Here is a 19,712-nt window from a genome sequence, read left to right as displayed (position 1 = left end):
AATCTAGCTATTTGGCTGATCATAGGACTTGCCTTATGACTGCAGGACTTCTGCATTCCTAAATACATACTTCTACAGCATAAAAAGACGGAGAGTGTGTGTCATGTTCCTCCTGCTTTTATATGTTCTTCACAAAATATGCCTAGAGGTACGTGGCCCTGCAGGGAAAGAGGTGCTCTGGTGTTGAGGAGTGAGTTGAACCCACCATCCCCTCCTGTTTGTGCTCTTTTTAACCATTACACTTTTGTGCAGAACTATTGAAGTTATTGCTTCTGCTCCTCCTGTCTTTGAAGACCTTGTTTATTTTCAGTTAGGGGGACTATAAGGTCTGCACACAACTCCTGGCACTAGGCCCTACAGGGAGGACCTTCACCTTTGTATGGGAGCTTGTGATCACTTGGGACAGTTTGGTCAAGTAGCTGTTCTTGGTTGTGCTCTCCATTTTCGTAGAGTCACAGAATGCTTTGGGTTGGAAGGGACCTTAAAGCCCACCCAGTTCCAAACCCCTGCCATGGGCAGGAACACCTCCCACCACACCAGCTTGCCCAAAGCCCCATCCAGCCTGGCCTTGGACACCTCCAGGGATGGGGCAGCCACAGCTTCTCTGGGCAGCCTGTGCCAGGGCCTCACCACCCTCATTGTGAAGAATTTCTTCCTTATATCTTAATTTGAACCTACCCTCTTTTAGTTAAAAATACACTGCTCCTCACCCTGTCACTGCAGCCCCTGACAACGTGTCCCTCCCCAGCATTCCTGCAGGCCCCCTTTAGGCACTGGAAGGCCGCTGTAAGGTCTCCCTGGAGCCTTCTCTTCTCAAGACTGAACAAATCCCAAATCCCTCAGCCTGTCTTCATAGCAGAGGTGCTCCAGCTCTCTGGTCATCTTTGTGGCCCTCCCTCAGACCTGTTCTAACAGGTCCATGTCTCTCTTGTGCTGGGGCCCCAGAACAGTGCTCCAGGTGGGCTGTCATGAGAGCTGAGAAGAGGAAGGGAATCACCTCTGTCAACCTGCTTCTTTTCATGCAGCCCAGGATACAGTTGGCTTTCTGAGCTGCCACGCACACTGCTGGCTCATGTTAAATCGTGCTATTTTGCCCACAAGTTCTCAGATGGATTTGTAGAGTCCTCATGAGTCTGTAGAGCTCTGAGACTGGATGCTAATAACTGTGTCAAGCCAGTGCCTGCCCACTGGGTCTAGTCTGCTTAGTAAAGTTGTCTGACACGAAAGCACTTTGAGAATTGCTTTCTCCCTTTTAGAAAGCATTTCTGGTCTTGCTGGTTGTAGGAACAACCTCTATTCACACAAAAAAGCATAAACCAAAGCACATGTGGCTTTTCTGTTTGTCTAGCTAGTGAGGAGCAGGAATTCAGAAAAGTGGAGATCATCTGGATGACCAGTAAAATGATAGTGCTCGAATGTCAACATTAGTATTGCACTCTTGATCATTTGTTATTTGTATTGGGAAGTAAAAAGTTGGGATAAAGACCACAGTGACTGAACTGGAATTATTTTGTAGAAAGAGCTAGAGAGACAAAGGAGGAAAGGAAAGCAAGGAAGAAGAGAAGCAGTGTCAAAATTTTCAGGCTGTAAATGGAAGATACTTTCTCACAGCCCAATTGTGAATTTGGTATCAGAACAGGAATGTGTTAGTGAATGTTTTAATTCATCTGTAGGAGCCATTGTGATTTCTGTTCTTTGTATCCATAAGTGGTCTACTGTAGGTGAAATTTGTGGAATAAGAAATTCTAGATCTTAGACTTTCAGTCTTCTCTGTGGTCTTAATTTGAGGTACATCCTCCAGCTACTGTATTTATTTTAGTCAACCTCTTTTATTATTGAATTAGTGAATCTACTGTGTGTTTTCAGTATGTCTCTCTTGATATGTTGATGAACCGTGGAAGTTAATGCATCTGGTGCGTTTTATTATTAAAATGTGAGAACAAATTTAAATCTGATAGTCTCAAGAGATGAAATAATAATACATTAAGTACTTCTGAGTGAGAAAATGACAGTTAATGTGGGAAAAGCAACTTCGACAAATGCTGTAAAGTAAGATAACGATTCCTCTTGATTCAGTTCCAGACAGCCATCTTTGTCGGAGAAGAAGATACCCGAACCTTCACCTTTAACCAAGAGAAAAGTCTATGACAAAACAATGGAAAAAACAAAGGCAAAAGAACAAAAACTGTAAGAATCTTTTATTTTCTCTGGAATAATTTAAACCATGGGTATATCTTCTTGAAAAATAAATCTGTATTTTCTGTTTCTTTGATTTTAGGATAGTTGTTTTTATTGTTGGCAATGAAATTATTATTGCTCAACCATTGTGTGTGTATTTTTATTTTTTTTATTCCTCCCAAGTAATTTTGTACACACAAATAACTCTGGACCAGAGCTCTGAAAATGTCCTTTGGAGCATTTCCTTTTTTTCAAAAAAAAAATATTATTATTAAATAACAATCATCATTTTCTCTAAGGAACTGCAGTTATATGACTTCATTTTACATACCTGATTTTTCTGCTTGGAGCTTCCGCTGTTATCAAGCAAATTTTGAACATTTTGCCACCTTGCAGTCTGAAGCCATTTGTAATCTTAACTTTTGTTACTTGCTCTGGGAAACATCTGTAGCCATCATTATAATTTTATTTATTTGCTTAAGAAAAGAGGATCTAACATTTGAGGCATGTTGCATTTAACATCTCTAACCATTCACAGCCTGTTAAAGAAGATGTTCTTTTTTTCTTGTAGCTCAGATTCTGGAACCCCAGAGGCTAGTCTGTCACCTCCTACTTCCCCACCAAGCCGGCCCCGTAATGAAATGAATGTTTTTAGCCGTCTTACTGTTTCTCAGGGAAACACATCAGTTCAGCAGGATAAGTAAGTCACAGAGGAAAGCCTCAGCCCCCGAACAGGGACTTGCAAAGTGCATTCAAGTTACTAGTGTAGTATCTGTTAGATATTTTGCCTTTCTCCTGCAAGACGGGAGGAGACATTTCTCCTGCTTTCATGTATCTTTCAAATAAAATACTTCAAAACCTACATGAAACTGCTGTAAAAATTTAAGGAAAACAATTTCCTGCTGAACCTTGTTTCCTACATTCTAGGCTATGTTTGGTACTTGTAGTTTTAAAGCCTTAAACTGTGACAGAAAAGAACTGTAGAATTTTTAGATATATGTGTATTTGTGTGTGTGCTTACACTTGAAAGTAGAATTAGGCTAACAACATAGGAAATTGTGCTTTTGACAGTTTTTCAGTTATTCCAGCTCAGAGCACTGTCACAATGGCACCCTGGAGGGCAGGATGTTGAAACGGCTAGAATGTAGTTGTTTAGAGATTATCCAAATTATTGAACAGGCTCACGTTAGGAGGTGATCTTGAGGAGCAGATGATATCAACACCTCATTTAGAAGTAGAGCTCAGTTTCCTGGGATGTTAGGCATCTGTTTCTGCAGGAGTTTGTCCAAATTGCAGTCGCCTTGGGTTGAACAGAATCTTTATTGCAGGTTTCAGTACTGATAATAGTGCCATGCAGCACTTATGAACCACAACTGAAACTTGGAATAAACCTTTGGTTCAGGCTATAGCCAGATGAGAAATAGGTCTCTGTCCACTTTTTTTTTTTTTTTTTTTAAATAAAAATTCTGTCTTCTTTCAGTCTGCAGGGTTGCCACATACCAAGCAGTAGCTTGCAATGCTTGCAATAATTTAACAGTGCTTGTAACTTCTTCATCTTTGATATGTCATCTTACTGCTAACTCCCACTTAACCTTTTTCATTTTCTTTGCACTGGCTTTGAACTCAAAAGGGAGCTGCTGGATCTGTTCAATTTGAGTTAGAAATGAAGGGTATCTTATGACATACTGAAAACATTCATGTCTTGGGGGAGCTTTTTCTTCTTGTGTGTTCTCTTGTTTTTTATTTTTAAAACTCTTCTTGAAAACGAGAGGTGAAGGACCTTGAAGTAAGGATAATCTCCAAATTGCTGTTCCTGTTTCAGTGGGCTATTAATGTTTAATATTTATATTTTTCAGATTAACATTTTACATCTTTCTTCTATACTTAACAGGCATTGGTGTTAGAAATGATTTTTCCTTTTCATATTTTCAATAAGCGTTATGTTCCAAAGGTTAAAGTTCGAATCCATCTTCTCCTTTTGCTTTACCTTTACTTTTGTAAGAAAATATTGGGGAAATAAAAAATGGCTTAGTGGGCGTTACTCAGTTTCTTGGTTTGAGGCAGTCTACCAATGTAACTCACTGCCAAGAGAGCTGTTTAATGAATTTTTTTTCCCTAATATTATCGTGGATTTAAGGTATACCCTGAGCAATGCTGCATACTGTATATGAATTTGCATTGCTTTTCTGGACTGGCCATGCTGTTGTTTGTTCTTCTAATACGGAGGCTTTACTTTGCTGCTGATACCTCTATTCTTTCTCCTCACAATTCCACCACTGTTGGTTGTAGGTCTGATGAAAGTGATTCCTCTCTGTCGGAGGTATACAGGTATTCTCTCTTTCTCTTGTCTGTTTTCCTGCCATCTCTCACTGAAGTTATTCCAGTTCTTAGGAAATTTCATTTTGCATTTCATTTTGATGCATGAATTTTCCTGGTACTTATGCACTGTAGAATTTTTGCTTTTGCCAGAAGTTTAAAAATTTGAAATGCTGCTCAAGCATGTGTCCCCCTCCCCCCCTTTTTTTTAGGGTTTTCGTTATCATTGTTGAGCATGTCAGTTTGGTGGTTGCTTTTTTTTTTAAATGAGTTAGGGTGTACACCTTTCCATAGATACACTCTCTCTTTGTTTTCTTTGAAAAAGAGCAAATATTTTCTCACTTTTTTTGAAGCTTGTCTTTTTTTTTCCTTGTTCAGTTGTAGGCTTAGGTGACTCAAAAATTAAATTCTGTAAATAAAAACAAATAGTTTCTACCATTTCTTTCTGACAGGATGCATAGTGGTTTGAAAGATGAAATAAATGTCCCTACTCATGTTTCCAAGCAGTGGCTTAGGCTTTTGGCACTCAGTGAAAAAAATTAGCAAGAAAAGGGCAGTCACAGGATTAATAATAATGTGTTGGTGGCTTTGTCTAGTCATTGTAGCAAGCATAGCGTGTTTTGTCTGTAGATTTCAAAGCACAGCACACAGGTAGATAAATAGCTCTGGGACATGTATTTTACATGGTTTGTCAAGGGAATGAGTGGGTGGGAGCAGCAGTAGGAGTAATTCGCAGTCTACAGGCAGCCTGATCCACTGGAGAATATTACTGAGAAAAAATGTTAGTTCTGTGTAGTGTTAGAAAACAAAGCACAGACACCTAAAATAATAACAATATAGTAAACTGTCTATTCCTGTGTTCTTGAAAACACTTTACATAAGGTTCAGATTGAAAGATGAACGTATTATTCAAAGTGAGGAAGTTATGAATTACATAGAATAGAATCATAAAATCATCATCTCTAAAACCATACCAGATAAACGAGGCCGCTAAGTTAGCTCATATCAGTAAAGACTTCTTCATTCTGTAGCAATTTTCTTCTGGGCAGTATTATGGAATTTTTACATTTTCCTAAGCCTGATGGTTTTTATGAGATAGGGCTTAGTGGCTGTTTCTCATGATTATGAATGTAATCCCCAGAAGAGTGTGGCTGTGTTTCTTGACTGTGAGCTGGTCAGGTCACAATCTAACATTGCACGTTTGTGGGCATAATCTAACAAGTAAACAGGGTAGGCTTTTCTACACTTCACAGAAAAGGGGAAGCGTAATTGCACTGTGCATGCGGTTGTACGCATGGGATTTTACACTACTATTATTTTATGAGGATTAGAGTCATTTTATTTATTTATTTTTCAGGCTGCGTTACAATCTTTTTGGTACCACCTCAGAGTAAGCTACACGTACCCTGGAAAGATTTCTCTGGGGTACCTGTGTTCTCACTATCCTCCCTTATAGCCATTTAAGTTTGGTGTTGTGTACAGGCTAGGGACCTTCCTCAGGCACACGAGTTAGCAGCAGTTCTCCAGGCTTGCCCATAGAGGGTGGCTGTGTGAAATTTTTCCCGGAATTAGTTCTTTGGAATGTCTCTCTTTGGAATTGTCTGTGTACATTACCTTCACTGCATTTTTCAGATGTGCTATTTGGACTAAGCTGTCCTTCTGCAATTTGCAGTCTTGTGGTTGGTCTTCTGAACCCAGGAGCTTTATGCATCTTGGCTCTTTCAGCATCTTGCAGGTTTTCCCATGTACCCAACACTCAGCATCCTGTCTCTTTTTGTTTCTTGTTTCTTTTAGTTTGTGATTTCCTTTATTTAGCCCAGAGTTCACGCTCGTTAAAGCTAAATAGTAAAATCCTTGCATAGTTTATGAAAGGCATTCAGCTGTTCTATTCCTCGCATTTAAGCAAATGAAATTAACTTTTCCCCTACATATAAGTAAATTAATTTGATCCGTGTCTATTACTATGCCCAACTCACATTTTCTTTTTTCTTTAGGGGGATAATTAACCCATTCCCTGCTTCAAAATGCATCCGATCTTCCCCACTTCAGTGTATCTATACAGCTGAAGGACATGCCAAGGCTGTGCTCTGTGTAGATGCAACTGATGATCTTCTCTTCACTGGATCTAAAGGTTGGGCAAGCTTCATGCACCTGTGCTGCCTGTACAGGCTGATTTCACAACCTGGGTTATTGTGAAATTCCCAATTTGTGCTTAGTGCTGTAAACTCAGTGGAAAATTGTGAGGATCTGTTTCCAACATAAGCTGAAGAAGGACTTAGAGTAATTGTCTACAGATTTTTAACCTTATTGTTTAGTATTTAGCTCCATATTCGTAGTGGAAAAGGTAACACTCAAGAACAATGTTAGCATTTGTTGAATTTTAAGCTGCAGCCAGTCATGGTAACAGATGCTCACATGGCAAAGTATTAGCCTCAGGATGTAGAGGTAGAGGTGGGAATTAGCACATTTTGGCTGCCCTACCTACAGAGTTTGAATAGATTCATTCTGCAGAGCTGGAGCTGTTTTCTGCTTTCCATGTGCATCTCATTACCTGCCCATTGTGGGCTGTGAGAGTTGTATGGCTGTTGTGGGTTGGGCTAGATTTAGTAGACACTAAATTCCCTACTGGGTAGAACAATCTACAAGCTCTTCAATCTGATAGGAATAGCATTTTGGAAGAAAATATTTCCTTCCTATCTTTGTTGACTCTGCATTGTAATCACTCAGTTTGACTTGAAGATAATGTAACTGGACCTCGGTGGTTATTTTTCATAAATGCTCTTTCTAGTATCATTCAAAATTTATTTTTGTGTGTTCTCTTTTTCTGAATCTTTTCATATGAGGCAGTTATAATAAAGTACTCGCTAAGTTCTTAGTAATGCATGAAACTTTGGAAGCTCTCTCAAATAGAGCCTAAGTGATAATCTGTGAATTTTCCTTGAAGAATTGAAGCTCGGGTGAATTAGAGTGGTGGCTGAGAAGAAGTTAGTGCCTACTGACAGGGACACTCTCCTTTTCACTACTACACGTAACGTGTCCATTCTGAAATTTCAAGGCGTTTTCTGCATGACAAAGAGATAGCACCCCCAGCTGTAGGTCTTCTACTGCTAACATTCAGATGTTGTTTCTGTGCCTATTCCCCTACCTGTCTGTTAAAAATATCAAGAGACACTGATAGAGTGAATTGGCAAATTTTTGGTCTTAAAAATTCTGTTCAATATTTTAGAATTTGTGCAACTGTATGCAGGTGCAATAAGACGATATATTTATAGCTTCTGCAAATGCTGCTTAGTTGATTTGTATTGAGGTTTCAAATGCAGTGGCTACGTGGGGAAAAAGGGCTTTAATTTTTTAATTTATTTTGCATATAAGTTTTTTCTTTTTTTCTTTTTTTTTTTTTTTATTGGAACACGGGAATGCTTGCAGATGTTGTAAATACTTGCTCCTTTTTGTCATATGCTAGCTTCCCATACTTACAGAGGAATATTTTTTGTATGTATTTTGGAGGGGAAAACTTCACAAAGTACACTTTTACTCATGAATAGAAGAGTGTAGACAGCTGTTTAATTAAATAAAGCTAAATCTTCTGGAATCTGTTGCTGAAGCAGAAAGACACAGCACATAACAGTAACAGCCAGTGCCGATTCAGTAATGATAATAAGCTCTCAGGTGTGTTGTGGATGTTGGGCTTTGCTCTTAACAATTGAGATTTTTAAAGCAGCTGACCTGTTCTTGGTATGCTTACCTTCTTCATGCTACCGTAACAACTGCTGACAGCTGAAGTTTGTTCTTTGTGCTCCCAGTATTTACACCTGTAAAAATGTATTTCTAAAATATAGAGGGTGAGTGACATGGTGCAACAAGGAGAGTGTCCTGTGTGGACTCCATTTGTGCTGCAAAATTCTTGAAACCCTCAGTGCATTTGGGATTTTAGAACACAAAAGTTTGCAGTATTTAAATTGGATTGCTACTGAATGAAAACTATGACTAAGGCACTTACGCTGGAATTTTCAGATGCTCTTAAAGCACTGAATAGTTTGAATTGCTTCTTGACTTTGTATTTGTTGTGGCAGTCAATCCTCCATCATCCCGAAGTTCACATTCTCTCCTGAACTATGATCTTGATGAAGAATTCTTGAGTGTAAAATTGGCTTCTTCTCTTCATCTGTCATCATCCAAACCTCACAACCTCCGAACTTTCTGTATCTTTACTCACTTTCCTTGGGATGGGATTTTATCATTTTAAAATGTTCTGGGAGCTAACATGCACATCTTGAACATGACAGTTAATGATTCATCCTGCTTAATTTTGATGATGGTAGATGATGCCATGTGTACTCTTAAAGACCAATTTCATTTGGCCATTTTTATGCAGTGCCTGCCAAAAGGGGGGGATATGTATGAATACAGCTGAATGTATGGATTTTTTTTGAATTATTGAGCTTTGAAAAAATATGAGTTTTCTATTTAATTCCCACCTTTTGTTTTTGTTTTTGCTTGTCTTTATTTAGACCGTACTTGTAAAGTCTGGAATCTGGTAACTGGACAAGAGATTATGTCACTGGGGGGTCATCCAAATAATGTTGTTTCTATAAAATACTGCAACTACACTAGTCTGGTCTTCACCGTCTCGACATCCTATATCAAGGTGTGGGACATCAGAGATTCTGCTAAGTGTGTTCGGACATTGACGTAAGTATATTAAGCCTTGAATACCAAGAGCTTGAATGAATCTTTAACTTTATCTCAAATTAAATTAGATTTAATTCCATAGTGTACTACAGTGTAACTCAAATACACTGTTGGGGTTGAAGGCTCTATTTTAACATGTTCAAGGTGGGTCAGTGTGGGGCATTGACAATATATGAAAACATGAAACAATTTGCATACATGTGTTTTATCAGGTCTCTGGTATTCATTATTGGCTTTATAGCCTTTTTGCTCAGGTAAATAGGCTTTATTTTAAATAATATATAAAGAGAATATAATGTAGTTATTCTATTTATTTATTTTTCTCCTCCTTGTTTGTGCTCAGGTCTTCAGGCCAGGCGATGCCTGGTGATGTGTGTTCAGCAAGTACTAACAGAACAGTCACTATCCCTGCTGGAGAGAACCAGATCAATCAGATTGCACTAAATCCAACTGGCACTTTCCTCTATGCAGCTGCTGGAAACTCAGTGAGGATGTGGGACCTGAAAAGGTACTGAACATCAGCAGAAGAGAATCTTCCTTAGGTGGTTACACGTGTGTGTGTAACAAAGTCAGGGAGGTGTTTCCTGTTCATGGTAATATCCATATTCTGGGTAAAGATATGGATCAACTAATCTGTGCTATGGTTGTTACAGAGATAATGGAATTGATCTTGATTTCCTTGGTTGTTAAGGTTATGGTGAGTTGTTTCAGTAAAAATAATAGCGGGAAAAAAAATGAAGGTTCTGTGTTTAAGACACGTGCTGAAGAGTAAGGTGACAGATGCATGAGTCTTGACTGGTAATTGCAGATGAGATTATGATTACTGACTGATGTAATGCAATATAACGTGTGGCTATGATAATTATTAGATAGCATTTTTCCCAAACAGAACCTGCACCTAAAGAGGGCACTCAAAATACAGAAAATAATTTAAGGAGTCTATTTTAAAGTTTTTCTTTGTTTGTTTGTTTTACTGTGTTTTTGTTTTCAACCTAAACATAAACTTTTATTTCCATTTCACGTTTATGCATGGGTATGGGGAACAGAGTATGTAAACCAGTAGATGACTAGTGAAGACATAGGAGAAAAGAAACTGTTACAAGATCCTGGCAGAAACTGTTATAGCTTATGTTGGATACATGGAAAAATAAAAATAAATCCTCATTCATTTCTTTTCTTATTCTTGAAGATTTCAGTCTACAGGAAAGCTAACTGGTCACCAGGGTCCTGTTATGTGCCTTACTGTGGAACGAATTTCCAATGGGCAAGATCTTATTGTCACTGGTTCAAAGGATCATTATATAAAGGTAAAACAGAAGTATTTGTCTGTTTATTTTAACTCTTCACATCAGCATGGGATGCAGGCTTCAGCAGGAGTGACTCACATCTCTGTATCTGAAATCTGATAACCAAGGTAGAAATTATTCTATCAGATTATCAATAGCATTCAGTCTTTATAAGCATCATTTTTAATCTCATGATAGAACAATTATGAAAACAACGTGAATCAGGTTGTCTGTAGTTAAACTTTTTCTTCACCTTAGTAAGGTGGGCTTCAGGAGCGTGAAATCTTGGAGAAAGATACGTTACACCTGCTGTTTAGATACTTTCACAGGCTAAATGTTACTTCAATGAGTGCCTCCCTTTTGGAGTCTAGACCTAGCTGCCTTGGCAGAGGTGTTCTGTATGCTCTCCACAGTAAAGAGCTTGGGGTCTAGCCCAGGCTCTTGCTTACATGTTACCCCATTTATAAAGTGGGGATGGAGAGAAAGGCCTGTGCATCACAGCCCAGCTGTCCAATCTTATGGGTTTTTCGTTAGCACACCCTTTGATTATGCTGAGTTGTGTTTAAGCATAGCATAGTGAGGTTATGGCACCTTTCTGCTTCTTGTCATTGTGATTAATTCACTCAGGGGTAAGGAGTCAGTTTTTTGTTTCTGGCTCTTGCTTTTCCTTTTTTCTTTTTCCTTTTTTTTTTTTTCTTTTTCCTATCTCGGCCAGAGTGTATTTGAATCTACAATCTCCAGTTTCTCGGGAATGTGCCCAAACCACCAGGGCATGTTTCTGAGAACATGGGAGCTATACTTCATCATCTCCATAAAGCTACCTCGCACAATGCAAAGAACATATGAATTGTGAAGCCGTAGATTTTATGAGCAAGAGACCCTAGCTTGTTTTGGAGGGTTATCCTTCATTCTGGTGTTGCCTGCTGGATTTGCCTATACTTCTCTTACACTAGAGAAGGTGTATAAACACAGCTGGGAGTGCATCAGGGAGACATAACCTGAGCTCTCTCTCTCTCTGAGCTATAAGCTTTCTCTTTTTGCTGTTCCTACCCTGCAATTCTTGGACTCTTGGCTGTGTGGTGGTCTAGCCTCAGAAGACAGGCTGGGAGGTGGGTACATAGCTTGATGGTTTGGCCTTTGGATGTCCCTATGGTTATAGGTGAGAGGATTCTTAGGGAACAGGATGACACAGAGAGAGACTGGAATAATTACTTCTCTATATGGCTCAGAATATTGGGTTAGTTGGGAGCTACCATCCTAGCACAGTACTGAGTGGAGGACATCAGTGAGCCAACAGGATGCAATCATGTAATGTCAGGTTGTCACACAGCTGACTCCCGTGACAAGCCGGGGGTGGGATGGTTTGGGGAAAAGTTATCTGTCAATAGTCAAAGCAGTTTGTCTGTTGTATTCTGCCATCCTTGTGGGCTCCCTTGCTGTGGGTAAGCTACCTAAATCCTTATGAGGCTGCCTGCTTCTTCACTTACACTACTAGAATATCCATGGATGTTTTGGCCGTGTGTATGTGCTGTGGGTCTTCTGCAAGAACCTCCAGAACAGTCAGGTCACTTCAGACACTACAAATGTTCTGTACGTTCCTGGTCAGTGCCATGATTTGGGATTTCTGCGTTCTTCTGCACAGGTGGATGGACTGGATATAGTAGATCCGGTCACAGCAAACTGCTTTCCCTCCACAGAAAACTGTGGTATTGTTTTCTGAGCCAGGAATATTAGTCATCTCAGTGCCTAATTCTTCTGGTGGTATCATTGGACATTTTTGTTACAACTGAACTGATATATGTTAATTGAATGCTGTAATTTCTAAAATACCTTTAACTCAGTTAAGATTTTCTTTCATATCACCAATCTGTCTCTTTCATACTGCCAAGCTTATTAATTTGAAAAAGTCGATGAAGATCTAATAATAGGGAATGAAGTCTGACATTTGCTTGTGAAGCAGGTAGTGGTTTTTAAAAGTTACAGCTCATCTGTTCCTCCTCAGCTTAGTCTAACTGTGTGAGTTGTGGCGTGCTGCAATGCAAAATGAAACAGGATTGCTTAACACTATTGCTCTAGAGACAGTTAGCTGATGGGGCTGGTTATGGCTTCAATTCTTTAAATGACACCATTTTAATTATTTGTTTTATGACTCCATTTTTGGAGCACAGGCAAGGAGAGAGGTGTGTCTAGCCCCTGGAAAGTATGAATACATAATGGTGTGAATCCTTTGCCAAAACACCTTGTCCAGAAAAATATATTTCTTCAGCTGTCTCCATGCTTCTTCCTGTTTGAACTGTGCTTTCTGTACACACGTGAGCTTTGTTTCCCTAGCCAAAGACATGTAATAGAGAGGCTCTTTCTTCTGAAGATGTTGTGCATTTCATAACTAGTTAGTAGCACATTTTCCCAGAGCAGTTTTCTGTATGTCAGCAAAGCATTCCTGCATCAGGCAAAAGGCAGAAGAGAAGAAAGAGGTGGTTCTGTTAGATAATTTCTGTTTAATATCCATCATAATACATTGGACTCTAATAAGACTTTAGAGACCTTTCCAAGTTTTTCCCTTTAAGTTATTTGCTGCCTGTTTCCAAGCTTGTTGGAGAGCAGATAATTTTTGCTTACCATATTTGATAATTTCTTTTATTTTAGATGTTTGATGTAACTGAAGGGGCTCTTGGAAGCGTGAGTCCTACACACAATTTTGAACCTCCTCACTATGATGGCATCGAAGCACTTGCTATTATGGGAGACAACCTTTTTAGTGGATCCAGAGACAATGGAATTAAGAAATGGGATTTGGCTCAGAAAGACCTTCTTCAGGTAACGTAAAAATAATGTGGCTAATGTGACAGTCACGCTTTAGAACTCCTTTCAGGTCGTGTAAATTTTCAGGTTTAGATGATGACTATTCACTTACTAATGTTTCTAAAATGGAAGGCACAGCGCTGAGTGAGAAGGAAATCAATAATGTACCTATCTTTGTACTAGGAATGCACTCACTTTTCTCTTCAGTCTGTGTAGTGTCAGGAAATCCTGATGAAGTGGTTAGGCTTCATTTTAGTTTTGAGTATGTGTTTTTGCTGTTGTTGTGTTTGGCTTTGTTTTGGTTTTGCTTGGAATGAAAGCAACATTTCCCTTCTCTGTGATTTGAACCATTGGGTAACAACATCCTTATGTCACTGACAAGGTGGTAAATTTTGGACTAAGAACTCGTTAATGACAAGCAATGCTCCAGGTCAGGCTACAGAATATCTTTTTGTAGGAAGGGGTTTAGAATCTCTCTTCCTCCCCCCAGTCTTCCTCTAAAAAGTTTCCTCCTTAGACTGCCATTCAAATTATATAACATATGCATTCTATAAGACCTGTAATGCATATATAATAATCTCTGCTAACTGTTAGAAAACATCTGGTTTTGCTAGCCATGGGGTCATTCAGGGTGAAAGTGGCCACTGGAGGCTACGTTTCAAGGTGAAAATGTCCACTGAAGGTCATTAGCACAATCTGCTGCTGCAAGCAAGGCCAAATTTGAAGTTAGGTCTGGTTACAGAGTCACAGAAAGCTGAGGCTGGCAGGGCCCTCTGGAGCCAGCTGCTCCAACCCCTGCCCAAGCAGGGACACCCAGAGCAGGCTGCCCAGGACCACGTTCAGGCAGCTTCTGAAGATCCCCAAGGAGGAGGCCCCACAGCCTCTGTGGGCAACCTGTGCCAGTGCTCAGTCACCCACACAGCACAGAAGTGCTCCTGGTGTTCAGGCAGCACCTCCTGTGTCCCAGGTTGTGCCCACTGCCTCTTGCCCTGGCTCCATCTTCTTTGCACCCTCCCTTCAGTTATTTGTGTACTTCAGATGGAGCCTCCTGAGCCTCCTCTCCAGGCTTGAACAGCCTCAGTTCTTCTCTCAGCCTCTGAAAGGAGAGGTTCTCCAGTCTCTACATCATGTTGGTGGCCCTACGTTAGAGTTTTCCCAGAAAAAGGGGCCCAGAACTGAATAGAGTGTGGCTTCACCAATGCTGAGTAGAGAGGCCTTGCCCAGCTGAGTTTTGAAAAGTCTCCAAGGTCACAGATTGCACAGTTCGCTTTGGGTGACCTACTGCGCTCCTTAACTACTCCTCTATGAATTATTTTTTTTACTTGTACCCAGTCAGAATTCGGTTTGTTGCAACTTTCTTTGCTGTGTGCACTTGAAAAACATCTGACTGTTCTCACTAGATTTCCTGTTTTGGGTAGGAGAAGACAGCAATTAGATTTCTTTTCAGCCTTCTTTCTTTCCAGGCTACACACACTGATTTCCCTTTTCATCTCCTTCTTCTCTGGCCCCCAAATATTTTCCAGAGGACAACTGGACTTGCTTCAGTTTATCAACCCCCCTCATATGCTGGGAGGCCCCAGATTGGGCCCAGTAGTCCAGAGGTGGTCTTGCACCTGCTAAGTACTGTGAAATAAGTACTTTCCTTTACTTGTAGTCTGTATTCTTGCAGAGTTCCCAACCATGTGGAATAAAGAAATAAACCTTCTATGTCTTTAATAGAGATTTTAAACATAAATAAAAATATAAGATAAATAGGGAAGGATATATGCCCCTGGGGTGATTGGAGTATATGAGATGATAGCACAGAGAAGGAAACAAGATGAGCAGAAGAATCACAAACCTGGACTTCCTGAGAGCAGATTTTGGCCTGTTTAGGGATCTGTCTGGAAGAATCCTTTGGGATATGGTCCTGGAGAAAGGAGGGGCCCAAGAGAATAGTTTTTCAATAGTTTTTCAGTGATTTTTCAAGGACTTCCAAGCTGAAGAGTGTTCCATCCCAACATGCAGAAAGTGAAGCAAAGGTGAAAGGAGGCCTGCATGGATACGGAAGGAGCTCTTGACTAAACTCAAACACTAAAAGGCAAGAGGTGGAAGCAAGAACAGAAGCGTGAAGAGACACCAAGAGACTATTCAGACTGGAGAAGAGAGGGTTGTCAGTATATATAAATACCTGATAGGAGAGAGAAAAGAAAACAGAGCCAGATTCTGCTCAGTGGTATCCAGCGGAAGGACAAGAGGCAGTGGACACAAACTGAAATACAGGAAATATTTAAATGTAAGAAAGAAAGCGAGAGTTTTCTTTCTGTAAATCATCTGTAAAGGTGATTGAACACTGGAATCAGTTGCCCAAAGAGGTTGTGGAGTCTCCACCCCTGGAGCTCCTCAAAACCAGTACCTGGCTCTGAACAGCCCGCTCTGGCTGACCCTGCTTTGAGCAGGGGATTGGGCTGGATGATCTCCAGAGATCCCTGCCAACCTCAGCTCCTCTGTGGTCCTGCAGATGTTACATCTAGAACTTAGTTATTTTTTAGTAAGTGTAGGTAGAATTTTGACTTGATCACGTACGTGGTAGAAGAGTCTAAATACCACAGGTTTCATCGCTCTCCTTGATGTTCCTCGACATGACTGTTCTTACAAAAAAGCCTGAAATAGAGCTGAAGCTGCTTTAAAGTATAAATGTTAATATTTCATCAGGTCCTGGTTTGGAAAACCTTGTTTCACCTAGTTGGTGAAAATCATTCAACAATCATGCTCTTTGAAAGAATCTGGACATCGTCTACTTTACTTGGTGCTACACATGCCAAGCAGCGTGTATTGTAGATAAACTCCAATAGAAAGCTGTAGAAAGGTCCTAGAAAGCTGTATGTGCTCCATAATGTAAGGAAGGCAGCAAAACAAAAGAGTTCCTACAAAGCTGACCTGGAGAAGAGCCAGCCCAGCTTCCCTAAAAAGACTGTAAACTTGAACTGTTATTTCCCTGGTGTTTGTGTCAAATGGATGTTGTTCTCAGCCAGTCTGTACACCATTTGGCTTTCAGAATCAGCAGTGAAATGCTGGTGTCCTTCCTTAATAAAGAGCTGATGTATCTTTTTGAAGTGCTATATCGCCAGATCAATTTATAATGTGTAGTGGGAAAAGAAGAAAGGAGGAAAGCAAATATAGAAGTGTAGTTTCTGTTTCCCTGGTGTATTTTTTGAGCAGTGTTTGGGATTATTTTCTTTTTGTGTTTTATAACTTCTACAGACAGACTTGAAAAATACACAGAGACCATATGTTCAAATATGCATTCAAATATGCATTTGAACATATGCAGATTTAGCGTTACCCTAAATTAGCATTATCCTAAATTAATTTCTGTTCCACATCGTGGCAGTTGTGCATATTGTTTTTTCTTCTTGTTCTGTAGCACTATTTATCAAAGAGAAACAAACCCTAGATGACTCGTAGTGTAGATGCAGCCTCAGGAAGAAAGCACCCTCCTTGTTCTAAAGAAGGAGAAGCCACAGGGCTGGGATGTGTCCAGAGTGCTGTAGCTAATGGTCTGCAGGATGGGAGCTGGGCTTTGAACTCAGGGTTGGTTTTGAGTTGTTGTTATTTATTTATTTATTATTATTTCTAATTCTGTGCTCATTCGTCTATATTTCTTTCATCCTTGTAAGATTTGCCTGCTTTCTGTCTTTCAGCAAGTTCCTAATGCTCATAAAGACTGGGTGTGTGCTCTCAGTCTGCTGCCCGCCGGTGCTCCAGTTCTGCTCAGCGGCTGCAGAGGAGGCACCCTCAAGCTCTGGAATGTGGACACCTTCGCTCAGATTGGGGAGATGAAAGGACATGACAGTCCTATAAATGCAATCTGCACTAACTCCAGCCATATCTTCACAGCAGCAGAGTGAGTTTCTCTTCTCTATAAGCCTTTTTCTGTAGCTCCTGCTATAATTCTGCCCATGCAAATGTATTTGGGAGATCTTCAGTTGTGTAAATTGCTTCATAGCAGACATGGAAAAACCTGGTCCATGCCCCTAAATGCCAATAACACACAGCATTGGTCTCGAAAGTGGGGTGTGTGCACTGCAGGGAATGCGCAAGGTGATACATTGGGACGGGGGAAGAAAATATTAGGATTTCACAAGTGCATGTGTGTAACTTCAAAATGAATAAAAATACATGTATTGAAGGTGCCTGCTCAAAAATCTTTTAGTGAAGGGGTGCACAATCAAAACAGTTTGAAGACTGCTAATGTGCAGGATGACGGGGGAGAATTAGATAATAGTGAGAATTTTACCAACTCGCCTCTTGAGTTAAGCTGTTATTGCTAGGGCTGACTCCTGACCTGTAGGAATTTTTCGAAAAGCCATGGTACCTGCTTTCTTTCTTAAGTGCTAGCAGGAGCTTTGCAAGATTAAAAGACAGTCCTACTGTCCTTTAAACACCTTGATTTGAATATTTGATTCCTCAGTAAAAGTGGGCATATTCAGTACTTGAAACCTCAGGTGACTTGATTAAGAAAAGCACCTTATTCTGTTAGTTGTGTGGTATACCATAGATTTCAAGTTCTCTTGGAGACCCTTGCATATCTATTATGGAAATCTTACTTATACAACAGTACCTTTCTGAATAAAGCACCTGATTTTGAAAAAAAAAAAAAAAAAAAAAAAAAGGTTTTCCCCCTTCTGAAATTATCCATAGTAATTATCTAACTCTAATACTGTCTAATACTGTTTTGATTTGGTTTTGTTTTTCAGTGACCGGACTGTGAGGATCTGGAAAGCTCGAAATGTGATAGACGGACAGATCTCAGATACAGGAGATGCAAGTGAAGATCTTGCCAGTAACTGAGATGGTGGGGGGGAAAAAAAAAGAAAAAAAAAAAAAGAATTTGAGGTGCACTCTATGCAGTTTGCTGCATGCCTGTTAAGTAAATGGTGATGACTGGAATGAACTGAAAAATAAGTGTGAACTCTTCTACCAGACCTGCTGTCCTTAAAACACGTACTGTATTTAAGAATAAAAGGTAGCATTCTTGTATCTCAGTGATCACGTACATATGTCTATATATAATGGCTGAGTTTGTGTGCGTAAGTAACACTTGTGGTTTAACTGGAAACCATCTTAAAATTATAACTGGGAATATATTTAAAAGAAAAGTGCTTTGCTGTATTTCACTCACAATTGTGATCAGCTGTGTTGCGTTTTTAGGGTAGCACAGGAATGCTGACTTCCTATTAATAAGCCTTTGATTATGACAGACGTTTCAGGATTTTAAAGGTCACTTACACTGTTGTTAGGGAAGCAGAGAGAATAAAAGATGGCAGGAAGCTGTTAGTGACAGATCCTTCTGATGTGACTGTGTCCTGCTAACAGCAAATGCTATATGATCTGTGTTAATGTTAGCATATAATCCTCGTTGACCAAAGTTGTGCAGCTACGTATGCTCTGTGCTCAGGACTAGAACTAAAATGCTCATAACTTGGTATGTTTTATTAGTGTTCTGCCTACGTTCTGTAATGACTAGGTGTTTGTAATGTCACGACAGGAATATATCTTAATCTATTTTTCTTATGGATTTGTTTCTATCATCTCATTTTCTTTTTTTTAAAGCAAAAATGTTTTTTTTCCTTTTTATCTAATTTTATATGCTGCTAAATGTATTTTAAATACACTGTTTTGCAAGCCTTGGCAGTTACTTTGAGAACTGAACCACGTGTATTGGAAAAAGCTATGTAAATAGATGGTTGTATAAAGAAAATATCTTATCATGTGCCTGTACGACTTTTAAAGCTCTTAGAGTGTGGATATTGAGGGAGGATGTATAATTTAGCCAACTGCTCTGAATATTAATTTGTAAATTCTGCAAATTTTAAAATTTTATGTAGATTCAGACACAGTGCTTGGATGTTGAAGTTTTTTTGATGTTTTTTTGTTGTTGTTTGTTCCCCCCAAAAAAAATACAAGACTGTAAATTATAGCTTATATAGGCAACAAATAAAGATGTGAATGTGAACTATTTCTCTTTGACTTTTTTTTTTTTTTAATCATAGTTCCTGGGTAAGAATTCACTTCACTTGCAAAGGCCCCAGGTGTAAACCGCACAATTTTACGTAGTGCAGTAGAATTGCTTGCTGAGTAATGCAGCCCATAGGTTGTTCTGGTAGCCCACTTCTGTCTGCTAGTTAGGCATTACTGCTGCTTTGATAGTACTTAGGAACCCTAGTAGGATTCCCTCATACTAGCTGAAATGCAGCAGATGGCTCCTGTTCTCAGGAGATCACATCTCTTACCTTGTTACATGCAGTGTCAAGCAAAGAAAAGCCCTGATGCCTCTTACTCATCTTCGAGAAATTATTTCCTCCCCAGCTCAGCTTGAAAGCAGGTGAAAATGCATGCTGCTTGTGAGGTGAAGTCTCATTTAGCTCAAGTTTCAGCAGAAATCAGAAATGATGT

At 39.7% G+C, this 19,712-nt stretch overlaps 1 protein-coding gene across 8 annotated transcripts in view; it reads left to right on the top strand.

The window, feature by feature from the left end:
• Window positions 1-19,272, top strand: part of KIF21A (kinesin family member 21A) — an 89,227-nt gene extending 69,955 nt beyond the window's left edge. For 6 of the 8 annotated variants that reach the window (XM_084297615.1, XM_084297613.1, XM_084297612.1 and 3 more), the window contains 10 exons: window positions 2,077-2,187; window positions 4,468-4,498; window positions 5,852-5,919; window positions 6,489-6,625; window positions 9,006-9,186; window positions 9,530-9,694; window positions 10,376-10,493; window positions 13,119-13,289; window positions 16,958-17,160; window positions 18,014-19,272. In XM_084297615.1, the coding sequence (XP_084153741.1) occupies window positions 2,077-2,187; window positions 4,468-4,498; window positions 5,852-5,919; window positions 6,489-6,625; window positions 9,006-9,186; window positions 9,530-9,694; window positions 10,376-10,493; window positions 13,119-13,289; window positions 16,958-17,160; window positions 18,014-18,107 (1,279 nt within the window). In that variant the 3' untranslated portion in view covers window positions 18,108-19,272. Of the gene's footprint in view, window positions 1-2,076; window positions 2,188-4,467; window positions 4,507-5,851; window positions 5,920-6,488; window positions 6,626-9,005; window positions 9,187-9,529; window positions 9,695-10,375; window positions 10,494-13,118; window positions 13,290-16,957; window positions 17,161-18,013 lie in introns of all 8 variants that reach the window. The other 2 variants (XM_084297618.1, XM_084297614.1) reach the window with 1 other exon arrangement.
• The last annotated feature ends 440 nt before the right edge of the window (window positions 19,273-19,712 follow it).

This window comes from Netta rufina, assembly GCF_964035555.1.
Source record: "Netta rufina genome assembly, chromosome: 1".
Lineage (NCBI taxonomy): Eukaryota > Metazoa > Chordata > Aves > Anseriformes > Anatidae > Netta > Netta rufina.
Note: the sequence above shows the minus strand (reverse complement) of the source record. Positions and strands in the feature narration are given on the sequence as shown.